The 17,940-nt window shown below is 48.2% G+C and overlaps 1 protein-coding gene across 1 annotated transcript in view; it reads left to right on the top strand.

Moving 5' to 3' along the window:
* The first annotated feature begins 2,604 nt into the window (after positions 1-2,604).
* LOC129856141 (fibronectin-like) overlaps positions 2,605-17,940 on the top strand; it is a 42,828-nt gene continuing 27,492 nt past the window's right edge. The window contains exon 1 of the mRNA XM_055924245.1: positions 2,605-2,880. Within this exon, the coding sequence (XP_055780220.1) occupies positions 2,605-2,880 (276 nt within the window). The remainder of the gene's footprint in view (positions 2,881-17,940) is intronic.

The raw sequence follows: 17,940 nt of genomic DNA, 5'->3' as shown, positions 1-17,940 counted from the left end.
AGGGGAGTGGAACTGTTGTTTAGTAGACTAATTGTGTTTAATTATTTTATTTCTGTACCATATTTACAATGTTTGTGGTGTGCATAATAACAATTTAAAAATATACTGTTTTCAAGTTTTTACAGTTATCAATACATTTAAAATGTAGCAGTGTTCTATGTTTGATTCCATTCTGTTCCATATACTCCTGTTAATAATACTCCTGTTGGATAAAATATTCACATTTAAAAATCTATGCAGTATTCTGGAACATGAACTTTCAGTTGACTGTGAACTTTAGTTCCTCGTACTGCCTGTTTCCAACCACCCACACGTGTTCTGGATAAACCCAAGTTAACCACATGTTACCTTGTATCTGAACCTATTGTCCAGTAGTATATTAGTTATTATTAGTTCATAATTGTTTGTCCAAATAAGGCACCGGCTATCCTGATGTTGACACAGCATGTGGACTCGTTTGGACTTTAAAACACATGAGGACTCCAATCTTACATTTCGTGATCACTCAGTACATTTTGTTACCCTCGTCTTATTTATAAACCAATATATCATATTTGGATTCACCCAATTTCCACTCTCAAAAACTATAGTAAAATGTATTTTCTCAATTTCACCAGATATGATCATTTTATGCATTATCTGAATATTTTGGAATGTGTTTGTGGTTCTGGGGGACTGAGCAGGTGGAACCACAACTGGGTCAAAGTACAGTACATAACTATGTCAAATACTGAATATGCTTCATTGGGTAGACAGAATACATACAGGACAGGACAATGTGTTTTAGAGATAAAAAATGCTTTACTCCAATATTACACCCAGTGTAGGCTACTGGTCCACAAGGACACTTTACTCCAATATTACACCCAGTGTAGGTTACTGACCCACAAGGACACTTTACTCCAATATTACACCCAGTGTAGGTTACTGACCCACAAGGACACTTTACTCCAATATTACACCCAGTGTAGGCTAATGAACCACAAGGACACTTTACTCCAATATTACACCCAGTGTAGGCTACTGAACCACAAGGACACTTTACTCTAATATTACACCCAGTGTAGGTTACTGACCCACAAGGACACTTTACTCTAATATTACACCCAGTGTAGGCTACTGAACCACAAGGACACTTTACTCTAATATTACACCCAGTGTAGGTTACTGACCCACAAGGACACTTTACTCCAATATTACACCCAGTGTAGGTTACTGACCCACAAGGACACTTTACTCCAATATTACACCCAGTGTAGGCTAATGAACCACAAGGACACTTTACTCCAATATTACACCCAGTGTAGGCTACTGAACCACAAGGACACTTTACTCTAATATTACACCCAGTGTAGGTTACTGACCCACAAGGACACTTTACTCTAATATTACACCCAGTGTAGGCTACTGAACCACAAGGACACTTTACTCTAATATTACACCCAGTGTAGGTTACTGACCCACAAGGACACAGTACATATCTATGTCAAATACTGATTATGCTGATTGGGGGGGACAGAATACGTACAGGACAATGGGTTTTAGAGGTATAGAACTAAATGTTTTGAATATATTTGACTCAATAAGAGTACTGTGTTGATAGTCTGCACTTTTGGGACTATCCCATTGGTTTCTTAGTACCGGTTAAGCTAATTATTTACATAAGAAATACATAGTAAGCGACAATCTATGCAAATGCAGGCGGGGAGAAATTGGACAATCCAACAATGCAGACCGGATACTGATGATGACACATACATGTATACCAACAAGCCCAGGAAAAGGGAGGATGGCGTTTGTGTTAAATATTAAAGTATCAATCAATGCACACAGATGGAAACACACGCACGCACGCACGCACGCACGCACGCACGCACGCACGCACGCACGCACGCACGCACGCACACACACACACACACACACACACACACACACACACACACACACACACACACACACACACAGACAGACAGACAGACAGACAGACAGACAGACAGACAGACAGACAGACACACACACTTTAACAGGTGAGAGTACTGCAGTAAATATATGTTTCTTTATGATCAATAGAGCAACTAAACCCTTACAACCAGAGAAAAGACACATATCTGACATTATAATACTCTGTGACTTTCTGTGGTGGAAGATACCCTCTGGAGTTTCTGCACTGGGATCATCGCACGTTTGTTTGCTATAAGTTTGCTGTACATTAATAGTGAGTTGCTGTTTGTTTTGACTGAAACATTTCTCAGATTCAATGGAGTGATAGTGTTGAACTTTTCCCTTTTACAGAATGTTGGGTTAAAAGGTTAGGGCAAGGGTTAGCTAAAAGGGTTAAGGTTAGGGTTAGGGGAATGGTTAGGGTTAGTTAGGTGGTTGGTGGAGCAAACAGGAAGACAGGCAGGCAGGCAGGTAGGCAGGCAGGAGAGAGAAGCTATGAACAGCAGACCAAAACGCGACTGTGGGCTTTGTCCAAAGCAGAACATCGGGCGGATACATCGACATTTCAAAGTCGCCCATAAACCTAAGTCCGGTACTATCGAATGGAAGCATGCTATGCTAGTCAGCCGGCTTTCGACTATAGTAGCCCGAATCAAGGCAGTCATGCGGCGGAACGATGGTGGTGGAACACGGCTGGAGCCCAGGGAGAACCCTGGGACTTTGCTGGATGGCGACAATGAGTGGTCAGAGGCGCAGCAGCTGGGGTACGAGGGTGAGCAGTCGGCAGCAGTGGCACAGCCAACAAGTCAGAGCGGTGGTGGAACACGTCAGAACCGAGGGAGCAAGGCTGCATCGGGGGGACTTCAACGGGCAGCGAGAGTGATGAGGTCGACGGTGTGTCATCCACTATTGAAGCTCGAGGGTCTACCCGGAAGCGAGGTAAAACACTTGACATTTTGACTGAATATGAAGGCTTGACAATACCCGGCCCAGTCTGTCCCGAGTACGGGAATGCTGATGAAGGACTGTGTTCCACAGCTAATTACAGGAGTGTGTCTGAGTGGTATAGTCAATGTGAAGCGCGTGGTTTGGCAACAGCCACATACAAATTGCACTGGGGCCTCCTCCCCTCACGGGGTAGGACCATGCTCCGGCAGTTCTCCACTCAACGCGCCCAGGTACAACCTTTACGTTGCGGGGGTCTACTTGGTTGATCCCGGGGTTCGTTTTTAACCGTCGGCTGGGTAGTGTAGGGGGCTCACGCACCCAGCTTCTCTCTCTGTTGTCACTTGGCTTGGGCTCCAGACTGATCTACTGCCGCCCTATAAAACTAAAATACAGACCTGAAATGCATGGCTTTGGGCCTTAGCTTCGGCTAAAACCAACGTTTTTTGGGGGCTAATACATGGGCTACCAGGTACAACCTATATGGGCAGACGGCGGACTGTGAGAGTGCAAGCAGGCGAGTAAAGGTGGAGACACGGGTTGAAAGTTCCACCAGTACCTGGTAACCCGTGTGGACTATGAGCGGAAAAGCAGGCGGGTCACCTGGTCGGGGAAATGGCTCTAGGTGCCAGCCTTTGCCCAGTAGGCCAAAAAAAGGGGGACAGAGCAGCCAACCTCCACAGAGGCTGCCTGCTCTGCCCCCCTGATGGACAGTGTGACCTCTGGCTCCAGGCCTTGTTACTGCAGTCAGTAACCCGTGCAGTTACGTAGAAACGGGCTGTTTTGAGGGTTCTCCGTCCATCAGAACCATGGTTCTAATGCTCAGAAGGTGACCATCCCTTCGGCGAACGATTGGTGGTTGTTTAGCCCCGAGGAGGGCCTGGTTATGTTCCCATGTCCTGGATAAAAAAAAACTGGCTGGGACTTGGGCTTCTAAGGTTCCCTGGCCTGGATGTCTATAGGTCAAGGGAGGAATCCATTCTCTGAGTCCCAGTCAGAGTGCCTGCAGTCAGGCTTAATGTCAAATACCTATAGGCCTGGATGTTTATAAAAGGCCCAGGGCTGGGCTGGGCTTTTAGTCCCATTTGGGACTTGGGCTTCTAAGGTTACCAGGCGCTGGATAAAAATGACTGGTTCGTCCTTAGTGGGGCTCGAACCTGGGTCAGCAGATGGGGAGGCTTACGTGCTACACGTTGAGCAATCGCCCATTAATGAAAATAGCGGCACCGAGGTGAGGTACGGGTTAAATTTTCCCTCCAGCCCAATTAGTCCCATCTGGACCCACTGCTGGGGCATATCAAGCTCTAGTTAGCTAAAAGAGTTAACGTTAGGGTTAGGGGAAGGGTCAGCTAAAAAGGTTAAGGTCAGGGTAAGGGTTAGCTAAAAGGGTTAAGGTTAGGGTTAGGGTTAGCTAAAAGGGTTAAGGTTAGGGTTAGGGGAAGGGTTAGCTAAAAGGGTTAAGGTTAGGGTTAGGGTAAGGGTCAGCTAAAAAGGTTAAGGTTAGGGTCAGGGTAAGGGTTAGCTTAAAGGGTTAGGGGAAGGGTTAGCTAAAAGGGTTAAGGTTAGGGTTAGGGGAGGGTTAGCTAAAAGGGTTAAGGTTAGGGTCAGGGTAAGGGTTAGCTAAAAGGGTTAGGAGAAGGGTTAGCTAAAAGGGTTAAGGTTAGGGTCAAGGTTAAGGTTAGGGAAAGTGTTAGCTAAAATTTTTAAAGTGAAGGTTAGGTGAAGGGTTAGCTAAAAGGGTTAATGTTAGGGTCAGGGGAAGGGTTAGCTTAGAGGGTTAAGATTATTACACTGGCATTACCTCCAGAGGCAGTTTGGAACTCGATAGTGAGTGTTGCAACCGAGGACAGATAATTTTTTGCGCGCTATGCGCTTCAGCACTCGGTGGTGCCGTTCTGTGAGCTTGTGTGGCCTACCGCTTCGCAGCTGAGCTATTGTTGCTCCTTGGCGTTTCCACAATAACAGCACTTACAGTTGACCAGGGCAGCTGTAATAGTGCAGAAATTTGATGAACTGACTTGTTGGAAAGGTGACATCCTATGACAGTGCCATGTTGAAAGTCAGTGATAACAGCACTCACAATCCTTATTAGCCGTACACTGTTTGATATTTATGACAATATTTTAAATACAGTATATAAGGCCTTTATTTTAGGGCCTAGTTATATCCTGACACAATGGTGTTAGGAATATCCTGGTTTACAGGCCACATCTGTCACGTTCCTGACCTATTTCTGTTAGTTTGTTATGTATGTTAGTTGGTCAGGACGTGAGGTTGGGTGGGCATTCTATGTTTTCTGTTTCTATGTTGGTTTATGGGTTACCTGGTATGGCTCTTAATTAGAGGCAGGTGTTTGGCGTTCCTCTAATTAAGAGTCATATTTAGGTAGGCGTTTTCACAGTGTTCGTTGTGGGTGATTTTCTTCCGTGTCTGTACACCACGCGGGACTGTTTTCGGTTTGTTTGTTCCTCGTTCATTTGTGTAGCCTATGTTTCCTATTCGTGCGTTCTTCTTGTTTTATGTAAGTTCGTCGTCTAGGTCTGTCTACACCGTTTGTTGTTTTTGTTAGTTTAGTCAAGTTCGTGTTTTCTTTAATAAATTATGTGTTCAAACTCCGCTGCGCCTTGGTTCCCTCAATACTCCTCCTTTTCGGTCGAAGAGGAGGAGGACCGCCGTTACAGACACAGACACGGAAGAAAATCACCCACAACGAACACTGTGAAAACGCCTACCTAAATATGACTCTTAATTAGAGGAACGCCAAACACCTGCCTCTAAGAGCCATACCAGGCAACCCATAAACCAACATAGAAACAGAAAACATAGAATGCCCACCCAACCTCACGTCCTGACCAACTAACACACATAACAAACTAACATAAATAGGTCAGGAACGTGACAACATCAGACCTGCAAGTCACATTATGCTGGCTTTTAAAGTGATGTGTAATTCCTATTGGAATCCAACCAGAGTTAGGATATCCATCAAGGGGAGTTGTTATTCACCAGCAGCCTGCATTCAGAATCACTGCCAGGGTAGATTGAATACGAACACTACCTCAATCATCTAAACTGGAGCAACCATCTCAGTAACGAGTGCAATAAATACAATTACTAACAGATTGGATAACCTTAGAAAACTGTGTTATGTGTCTTTGTGTAGCATAAAATGAGTCAACCAATCAATGCAAACACACAGATATTACAGTTAAACAAATCAGAACATGAAATATTATATATTATTCTTTGGAACCCTTCTTGGTTCCAATTAATAGTTATTACCTTCCAAAGAATCATCAAAGAACCCTTTCTTCCAAAAACGGTTCTTAGGATGTTAAGGGCTCGATTTTTGAATGGCATTAAGACGGCGCTAGTGTCAAACCGACGTTAGTTAGCAATCTTCTAATTTAAAAACTGGCTTACTGGCAACCGAAGACCAACCAAAAACCAAACAAAAGCTGGTTTTAGCGGTAATGCAGTTGGTTATGTCATGAATTTTAACAGTAGAAACACAGCCTATCCAGGCGTGACTCAAACTGCCCATATGCACATGGAACAAGAATATCCTAATGTGCTTTTGGCGCCTGTATACTTCATATTTAGAAACATACAAAACTCATGTTTTTTCCCCATTTCATTGTATTTGATTAGAAACCAAGCATAGCCTCCCCTCCTCTCAATGAAAGCTTTATTTTATGTCTGCCTAATGCAACCGTGAAGTAGTCAAAACTGTCGATACAGGGTTTGGCTCCAGAGACTGTGTAGAAATAAATCATAATCACCAAAGCTTTATTAAAATATCAGGTTTGAGAGGTGTAAACAGTGAGCTGACATTCCCCTTTTTATCTATGCATTGTAGGCAGGCCCACATTATTTTAGCCATGCAGGTCCTGTTTTGGATGTGCATCAAACCCTCCAGAGTCTGCATTGTTTTGATATTATATACCCACAGGAGGAATTATGGTGCCTATAAGTGTGACATAGCCTATTTAAAACAAGATGTTTCGTTTTGTTTAGAATTTGATTCAAATTATTCGTTCTCTTATTAGGCCTTATCAACAATGAATTGAATCTTGCTTATTGACAATGTTTGGCATGTTCATGTTTAGCCATAATGCAATTTATAGTAGGCCTAGCCCCTATATCAGTGTGAATACTATTGAAGACATGCAATTACTTAGAACAATGTGGACTGCAAATGGGTCCAAGATAACCTATTTAGCACAGATGGGATAGGTTGTAAAGACCGACGCTGGAGATGAGAAGCAGCACAGACATTAAACAGGACAGGAACAGCGTCAGCACCAGGTAACATAACGACTCACAAACATTAATCCTGAAGCGGAGAACAGACCTTGCGAACAGACAGATATACTGTAGGAGAGGTAATGACACAGGTGATTGAGTCCAGGTGAGTCCAATAATATCTGATGCGTGTGACGAGGGAAGGCAGGTGTGCGTAATGATGGTGGCAGGAGTGCGTAATGCTGGGAAGCCTGGCGTGTCAGATGTGTTGTTACTTCCCCTTACCAACTGGGGGCGGCCCGTCAGGAAGTCCAGGATCCAGTTGCAGAGGGAGGTGTTTAGTCCTTAGCTTAGTGATGAGCTTTGTGGGCACTATGGTGTTGAACACTGAGCTGTAGTCAATGAACAGCATTCTCACATACGTGTTCCTTTTGTCCAGGTATGTCACACCCTGTCCTTAGAGCTTTTTATGTCTCTATTTTGGTTTGGTCAGGGTGTGATTTGGGTGGGCATTCTATGTTCATTTTTCTATGTTTTGGTATTTCTTTGTTTTGGCCGGGTATGGTTCTCAATCAGGGACAGCTGTCTATCGTTGTCTCTGATTGGGAACCATACTTAGGTAGCATTTTCCCACCTGTATTTTGTGGGTAGTTATTTTCTGTTTAGTGTTTTCTGCACCTGACAGGACTGTTTCGGTTTCGTTTTACACGTTGTTCTAGTGTTCAGTTGAAATAAAAGTCATGAACACTTACCACGCTGCGCCCTGGTCCGATTCTTCCTCTTCAGACGACAACACCCGTTACAAGGTGGGAAAGAGCAGTGTGGTGTGCAATTAAGATTGTGTCATCTGTGGATCTGTTGGGACGGTATGCAAATTGGATTGGGTCTGGATTGGGTCTACTACATATTTAAATAATGTAATGTTAGAATTAAACAATCAATACCTTTTGAAAACTTGTTGGACAATACATGTAGAAATTAAATTCCTTTTATGGTTTCTGACTGAGTTTACATAAATCCAGTCAGTTGCATTTTATGAGAAATAAAGAGGTTGATCCTTTATATCATGGGTGTCAAACTCATTTCATGGAGGGCCTAGTGCCTTCAAACTCAACTTTGGACCCCGAAGCCAGTTCTACTGCATTTTTTCATTATTCCGGGTGTGTGCAATTAATTATCAGGTTAAACAGAAAACCAGCTCTGAACCTCTTAGGGTAAGAGTTGAATAGCCCTGGCCTGGTGTCTGCAGGTTTTTGGTTGTTCCTTTCAAATAAGCCCTAAACAACAAGGTGTGTGGAGTTCCTTACTAATTAGTGACCTTAATTCATCAATCAAGTACAAGGGAGGAGCGAAGACCCACAGACACACGGCCCTCCGTGGAATGAGTTGGACACCTGTGCTTTACATGATCTGATCGCTTATACTCTGGTCTCAAAATGTATCTTTAAAATGTTAATACTGAGAAACATATGTGAAAAAAAGTTGTGTCCCGTCATTTCAAGAAACCCTGAGCTACCTATATATGTAGTTGTGAACCATGCCCTCTTCCCAGTAAAAATATCAACATTAACTGTCAAAAGACACAAATACATCAAGTTAAATTGTACATCAATATTTCCAGAGGGATTGTCTGCTGACTCTGGCACTGTCTTCTTTACTGTCCTTTATATCTCCAATCCAAGGTCAATGAAACATTATATATTGTCCACAAAGTAGAAAAGTGTCTGTGACAGAACGGACTGCCTGCAAGGTGTCACAGAACAGACTGCCTGAATAGTGTGACAGAACCCACTGCCTGCATAGTGTGACAGAACCCACTGCCTGCATAGTGTGACAGAACCCACTGCCTGCATAGTGTGACAGAACCCACTGCCTGCATAGTGTGACAGAACCCACTGCCTGCATAGTGTGACAGAACCCACTGCCTGCATAGTGTGACAGAACCCACTGCTTGCAAAGTGTGACAGAACCCACTGCTTGCAAAGTGTGACAGAACCCACTGCCTGCATAGTGTGACAGAACCCACTGCCTGCATAGTGTGACAGAACCCACTGCTTGCAAAGTGTGACAGAACCCACTGCTTGCAAAGTGTGACAGAACCCACTGCTTGCATAGTGTGACAGAACCCACTGCCTGCATAGTGTGACAGAACCCACTGCCTGAATAGTGTGACAGAACCCACTGCTTGCATAGTGTGACAGAACCCACTGCCTGCATAGTGTGACAGAACGGACTGCCTGCATAGTGTGACAGAACCCACTGCCTGAATAGTGTGACAGAACCCACTGCCTGCATAGTGTGACAGAACGGACTGCCTGCATAGTGTGACAGAACCCACTGCCTGCATAGTGTGACAGAACCCACTGCCTGCATAGTGTGACAGAACCCACTGCCTGAATAGTGTGACAGAACCCACTGCCTGCATAGTGTGACAGAACCCACTGCTTGAATAGTGTGACAGAACCCACTGCCTGAATAGTGGGACAGAACCCACTGCCTGAATAGTGTGACAGAACCCACTGCCTGCATAGTGTGACAGAACCCACTGCCTGCATAGTGTGACAGAACCCACTGCCTGCATAGTGTGACAGAACCCACTGCCTGCATAGTGTGACAGAACCCACTGCCTGCATAGTGTGACAGAACCCACTGCCTGCATAGTGTGACAGAACCCACTGCCTGCATAGTGTGACAGAACCCACTGCCTGCATAGTGTGACAGAACCCACTGCCTGCATAGTGTGACAGAACCCACTGCCTGCATAGTGTGACAGAACCCACTGCCTGCATAGTGTGACAGAACCCACTGCCTGCATAGTGTGACAGAACCCACTGCCTGCATAGTGTGACAGAACCCACTGCTTGCATAGTGTGACAGAACCCACTGCCTGCATAGTGTGACAGAACGGACTGCCTGCATAGTGTGACAGAACCCACTGCCTGAATAGTGTGACAGAACCCACTGCCTGCATAGTGTGACAGAACGGACTGCCTGCATAGTGTGACAGAACCCACTGCCTGCATAGTGTGACAGAACCCACTGCCTGCATAGTGTGACAGAACCCACTGCCTGAATAGTGTGACAGAACCCACTGCCTGCATAGTGTGACAGAACCCACTGCTTGAATAGTGTGACAGAACCCACTGCCTGAATAGTGGGACAGAACCCACTGCCTGAATAGTGTGACAGAACCCACTGCCTGCATAGTGTGACAGAACCCACTGCCTGCATAGTGTGACAGAACCCACTGCCTGCATAGTGTGACAGAACCCACTGCTTGCATAGTGTGACAGAACCCACTGCCTGCATAGTGTGACAGAACCCACTGCCTGCATAGTGTGACAGAACCCACTGCTTGCATAGTGTGACAGAACCCACTGCCTGCATAGTGTGACAGAACCCACTGCCTGCATAGAGTGACAGAACCCACTGCCTGCATAGTGTGACAGAACCCACTGCTTGCATAGTGTGACAGAACCCACTGCCTGCATAGTGTGACAGAACGGACTGCCTGCATAGTGTGACAGAACCCACTGCCTGCATAGTGTGACAGAACCCACTGCCTGCATAGTGTGACAGAACCCACTGCCTGCATAGTGTGACAGAACCCACTGCCTGCATAGTGTGACAGAACCCACTGCCTGAATAGTGTGACAGAACCCACTGCCTGAATAGTGTGACAGAACCCACTGCCTGTATAGTGTGACAGAACCCACTGCCTGCATAGTGTGACAGAACCCACTGCTTGCATAGTGTGACAGAACCCACTGCCTGAATAGTGTGACAGAACCCACTGCCTGCATAGTGTGACAGAACCCACTGCCTGCATAGTGTGACAGAACCCACTGCCTGCATAGTGTGACAGAACCCACTGCCTGCATAGTGTGACAGAATCCACTGCCTGAATAGTGTGACAGAACCCACTGCCTGCACAGTGTGACAGAACCCACTGCCTGCATAGTGTGACAGAACCCACTGCCTGCATAGTGTGACAGAACCCACTGCCTGCATAGTGTGACAGAACCCACTGCCTGCATAGTGAACCCACTGCCTGCATAGTGTGACAGAACCCACTGCTTGAATAGTGTGACAGAACCCACTGCCTGAATAGTGGGACAGAACCCACTGCCTGAATAGTGTGACAGAACCCACTGCCTGCATAGTGTGACAGAACCCACTGCCTGCATAGTGTGACAGAACCCACTGCCTGCATAGTGTGACAGAACCCACTGCCTGCATAGTGTGACAGAACCCACTGCCTGCATAGTGTGACAGAACCCACTGCCTGCATAGTGTGACAGAACCCACTGCCTGCATAGTGTGACAGAACCCACTGCCTGCATAGTGTGACAGAACCCACTGCCTGCATAGTGTGACAGAACCCACTGCCTGCATAGTGTGACAGAACCCACTGCCTGCATAGTGTGACAGAACCCACTGCCTGCATAGTGTGACAGAACCCACTGCCTGCATAGTGTGACAGAACCCACTGCTTGCATAGTGTGACAGAACCCACTGCCTGCATAGTGTGACAGAACGGACTGCCTGCATAGTGTGACAGAACCCACTGCCTGAATAGTGTGACAGAACCCACTGCCTGCATAGTGTGACAGAACGGACTGCCTGCATAGTGTGACAGAACCCACTGCCTGCATAGTGTGACAGAACCCACTGCCTGCATAGTGTGACAGAACCCACTGCCTGCATAGTGTGACAGAACCCACTGCCTGCATAGTGTGACAGAACGGACTGCCTGCATAGTGTGACAGAACCCACTGCCTGCATAGTGTGACAGAACCCACTGCCTGCATAGTGTGACAGAACCCACTGCCTGCATAGTGTGACAGAACCCACTGCCTGAATAGTGTGACAGAACCCACTGCCTGCATAGTGTGACAGAACCCACTGCCTGCATAGTGTGACAGAACCCACTGCCTGCATAGTGTGACAGAACCCACTGCCTGAATAGTGTGACAGAACCCACTGCCTGCATAGTGTGACAGAACCCACTGCCTGCATAGTGTGACAGAACCCACTGCCTGCATAGTGTGACAGAACCCACTGCCTGCATAGTGTGACAGAACCCACTGCCTGCATAGTGTGACAGAACCCACTGCCTGCATAGTGTGACAGAACCCACTGCTTGCATAGTGTGACAGAACCCACTGCCTGCATAGTGTGACAGAACCCACTGCCTGCATAGTGTGACAGAACCCACTGCTTGCATAGTGTGACAGAACCCACTGCCTGCATAGTGTGACAGAACCCACTGCCTGCATAGAGTGACAGAACCCACTGCCTGCATAGTGTGACAGAACCCACTGCTTGCATAGTGTGACAGAACCCACTGCCTGCATAGTGTGACAGAACGGACTGCCTGCATAGTGTGACAGAACCCACTGCCTGCATAGTGTGACAGAACCCACTGCCTGCATAGTGTGACAGAACCCACTGCCTGCATAGTGTGACAGAACCCACTGCCTGCATAGTGAACCCACTGCCTGCATAGTGTGACAGAACCCACTGCCTGCATAGTGTGACAGAACCCACTGCCTGAATAGTGTGACAGAACCCACTGCCTGAATAGTGTGACAGAACCCACTGCCTGTATAGTGTGACAGAACCCACTGCCTGCATAGTGTGACAGAACCCACTGCTTGCATAGTGTGACAGAACCCACTGCCTGAATAGTGTGACAGAACCCACTGCCTGCATAGTGTGACAGAACCCACTGCCTGCATAGTGTGACAGAACCCACTGCCTGCATAGTGTGACAGAACCCACTGCCTGCATAGTGTGACAGAATCCACTGCCTGAATAGTGTGACAGAACCCACTGCCTGCATAGTGTGACAGAACCCACTGCCTGCATAGTGTGACAGAACCCACTGCCTGCATAGTGTGACAGAACCCACTGCCTGCATAGTGTGACAGAACCCACTGCCTGCATAGTGTGACAGAACCCACTGCCTGCATAGTGTGACAGAACCCACTGCCTGAATAGTGTGACAGAACCCACTGCCTGCATAGTGTGACAGAACGGACTGCTTGCAAAGTGTGACAGAACCCACTGCTTGCAAAGTGTGACAGAACCCACTGCCTGCATAGTGTGACAGAACGGACTGCCTGCATAGTGTGACAGAACCCACTGCCTGCATAGTGTGACAGAACGGACTGCTTGCAAAGTGTGACAGAACCCACTGCTTGCAAAGTGTGACAGAACCCACTGCCTGCATAGTGTGACAGAACGGACTGCCTGCATAGTGTGACAGAACCCACTGCCTGCATAGTGTGACAGAACGGACTGCCTGCATAGTGTGACAGAACCCACTGCTTGCATAGTGTGACAGAACCCACTGCTTGCATAGTGTGACAGAACCCACTGCTTGAATAGTGTGACAGAACCCACTGCCTGCATAGTGTGACAGAACCCACTGCTTGCATAGTGTGACAGAACCCACTGCCTGCATAGTGTGACAGAACCCACTGCCTGCATAGTGTGACAGAACCCACTGCCTGAATAGTGTGACAGAACCCACTGCCTGCATAGTGTGACAGAACCCACTGCCTGCATAGTGTGACAGAACCCACTGCCTGCATAGTGTGACAGAACCCACTGCCTGCACAGTGTGACAGAACCCACTGCCTGCATAGTGTGACAGAACCCACTGCCTGCATAGTGTGACAGAACCCACTGCCTGCATAGTGTGACAGAACCCACTGCCTGCATAGTGTGACAGAACCCACTGCCTGCATAGTGTGACAGAACCCACTGCCTGCATAGTGTGACAGAACCCACTGCCTGCATAGTGTGACAGAACCCACTGCTTGCATAGTGTGACAGAACCCACTGCCTGCATAGTGTGACAGAACGGACTGCCTGCATAGTGTGACAGAACCCACTGCCTGAATAGTGTGACAGAACCCACTGCCTGCATAGTGTGACAGAACAGACTGCCTGCATAGTGTGACAGAACCCACTGCCTGCATAGTGTGACAGAACCCACTGCCTGCATAGTGTGACAGAACCCACTGCCTGAATAGTGGGACAGAACCCACTGCCTGAATAGTGTGACAGAACCCACTGCCTGCATAGTGTGACAGAACCCACTGCCTGCATAGTGTGACAGAACCCACTGCCTGCATAGTGTGACAGAACCCACTGCCTGCATAGTGTGACAGAACCCACTGCCTGCATAGTGTGACAGAACCCACTGCCTGCATAGTGTGACAGAACCCACTGCCTGCCTAGTGTGACAGAACCCACTGCCTGCATAGTGTGACAGAACCCACTGCCTGCATAGTGTGACAGAACCCACTGCCTGCATAGTGTGACAGAACCCACTGCCTGCATAGTGTGACAGAACAGACTGCCTGCATAGTGTGACAGAACCCACTGCCTGCATAGTGTGACAGAACCCACTGCTTGCATAGTGTGACAGAACGGACTGCCTGCATAGTGTGACAGAACCCACTGCTTGCATAGTGTGACAGAACCCACTGCTTGCATAGTGTGACAGAACCCACTGCCTGCATAGTGTGACAGAACGGACTGCCTGCATAGTGTGACAGAACGGACTGCCTGCATAGTGTGACAGAACCCACTGCCTGAATAGTGTGACAGAACCCACTGCCTGCATAGTGTGACAGAACCGACTGCCTGAATAGTGTGACAGAACCCACTGCCTGCATAGTGTGACAGAACCCACTGCCTGCATAGTGTGACAGAACCCACTGCCTGCATAGTGTGACAGAACCCACTGCCTGAATAGTGTGACAGAACCCACTGCCTGCATAGTGTGACAGAACCCACTGCTTGAATAGTGTGACAGAACCCACTGCCTGAATAGTGGGACAGAACCCACTGCCTGAATAGTGTGACAGAACCCACTGCCTGCATAGTGTGACAGAACCCACTGCCTGCATAGTGTGACAGAACCCACTGCCTGCATAGTGTGACAGAACCCACTGCTTGCATAGTGTGACAGAACCCACTGCCTGCATAGTGTGACAGAACCCACTGCCTGCATAGTGTGACAGAACCCACTGCTTGCATAGTGTGACAGAACCCACTGCCTGCATAGTGTGACAGAACCCACTGCCTGCATAGAGTGACAGAACCCACTGCCTGCATAGTGTGACAGAACCCACTGCTTGCATAGTGTGACAGAACCCACTGCCTGCATAGTGTGACAGAACGGACTGCCTGCATAGTGTGACAGAACCCACTGCCTGCATAGTGTGACAGAACCCACTGCCTGCATAGTGTGACAGAACCCACTGCCTGCATAGTGTGACAGAACCCACTGCCTGCATAGTGAACCCACTGCCTGCATAGTGTGACAGAACCCACTGCCTGCATAGTGTGACAGAACCCACTGCTTGCATAGTGTGACAGAACCCACTGCCTGAATAGTGTGACAGAACCCACTGCCTGCATAGTGTGACAGAACCCACTGCCTGCATAGTGTGACAGAACCCACTGCCTGCATAGTGTGACAGAACCCACTGCCTGCATAGTGTGACAGAATCCACTGCCTGAATAGTGTGACAGAACCCACTGCCTGCATAGTGTGACAGAACCCACTGCCTGCATAGTGTGACAGAACCCACTGCCTGCATAGTGTGACAGAACCCACTGCCTGCATAGTGTGACAGAACCCACTGCCTGCATAGTGTGACAGAACCCACTGCCTGCATAGTGAACCCACTGCCTGAATAGTGTGACAGAACCCACTGCTTGCATAGTGTGACAGAACCCACTGCCTGCATAGTGTGACAGAACCCACTGCCTGAATAGTGTGACAGAACCCACTGCCTGCATAGTGTGACAGAACGGACTGCTTGCAAAGTGTGACAGAACCCACTGCTTGCAAAGTGTGACAGAACCCACTGCCTGCATAGTGTGACAGAACGGACTGCCTGCATAGTGTGACAGAACCCACTGCCTGCATAGTGTGACAGAACGGACTGCTTGCAAAGTGTGACAGAACCCACTGCTTGCAAAGTGTGACAGAACCCACTGCCTGCATAGTGTGACAGAACGGACTGCCTGCATAGTGTGACAGAACCCACTGCCTGCATAGTGTGACAGAACGGACTGCCTGCATAGTGTGACAGAACCCACTGCTTGCATAGTGTGACAGAACCCACTGCTTGCATAGTGTGACAGAACCCACTGCTTGAATAGTGTGACAGAACCCACTGCCTGCATAGTGTGACAGAACCCACTGCTTGCATAGTGTGACAGAACCCACTGCCTGCATAGTGTGACAGAACCCACTGCCTGCATAGTGTGACAGAACCCACTGCCTGAATAGTGTGACAGAACCCACTGCCTGCATAGTGTGACAGAACCCACTGCCTGCATAGTGTGACAGAACCCACTGCCTGCATAGTGTGACAGAACCCACTGCCTGCATAGTGTGACAGAACCCACTGCCTGCATAGTGTGACAGAACCCACTGCCTGCATAGTGTGACAGAACCCACTGCCTGCATAGTGTGACAGAACCCACTGCCTGCATAGTGTGACAGAACCCACTGCCTGCATAGTGTGACAGAACCCACTGCCTGCATAGTGTGACAGAACCCACTGCCTGCATAGTGTGACAGAACCCACTGCTTGCATAGTGTGACAGAACCCACTGCCTGCATAGTGTGACAGAACGGACTGCCTGCATAGTGTGACAGAACCCACTGCCTGAATAGTGTGACAGAACCCACTGCCTGCATAGTGTGACAGAACAGACTGCCTGCATAGTGTGACAGAACCCACTGCCTGCATAGTGTGACAGAACCCACTGCCTGCATAGTGTGACAGAACCCACTGCCTGCATAGTGTGACAGAACCCACTGCCTGCATAGTGTGACAGAACCCACTGCCTGCATAGTGTGACAGAACCCACTGCCTGCATAGTGTGACAGAACCCACTGCCTGCATAGTGTGACAGAACCCACTGCCTGCATAGTGTGACAGAACCCACTGCCTGCATAGTGTGACAGAACCCACTGCCTGCATAGTGTGACAGAACGGACTGCCTGCATAGTGTGACAGAACCCACTGCCTGCATAGTGTGACAGAACCCACTGCCTGCATAGTGTGACAGAACCCACTGCCTGCATAGTGTGACAGAACCCACTGCTTGCATAGTGTGACAGAACCCACTGCCTGCATAGTGTGACAGAACCCACTGCCTGCATAGTGTGACAGAACCCACTGCCTGCATAGTGTGACAGAACCCACTGCTTGCATAGTGTGACAGAACCCACTGCCTGCATAGTGTGACAGAACCCACTGCCTGCATAGTGTGACAGAACCCACTGCCTGCATAGTGTGACAGAACCCACTGCCTGCATAGTGTGACAGAACCCACTGCCTGCATAGTGTGACAGAACCCACTGCCTGCATAGTGTGACAGAACCCACTGCCTGCATAGTGTGACAGAACCCACTGCCTGCATAGTGTGACAGAACCCACTGCCTGCATAGTGTGACAGAACCCACTGCCTGCATAGTGTGACAGAACCCACTGCCTGCATAGTGTGACAGAACCCACTGCCTGCATAGTGTGACAGAACCCACTGCCTGCATAGTGTGACAGAACCCACTGCCTGCATAGTGTGACAGAACCCACTGCCTGCATAGTGAACCCACTGCCTGCATAGTGTGACAGAACCCACTGCCTGCATAGTGTGACAGAACCCACTGCCTGAATAGTGTGACAGAACCCACTGCCTGCATAGTGTGACAGAACCCACTGCCTGCATAGTGTGACAGAACCCACTGCCTGCATAGTGTGACAGAACCCA

The sequence above is a fragment of the Salvelinus fontinalis genome, chromosome 5 (assembly GCF_029448725.1).
Source record: "Salvelinus fontinalis isolate EN_2023a chromosome 5, ASM2944872v1, whole genome shotgun sequence".
Taxonomy (NCBI): Eukaryota; Metazoa; Chordata; class Actinopteri; order Salmoniformes; family Salmonidae; genus Salvelinus; species Salvelinus fontinalis.
Note: the sequence above shows the minus strand (reverse complement) of the source record. Positions and strands in the feature narration are given on the sequence as shown.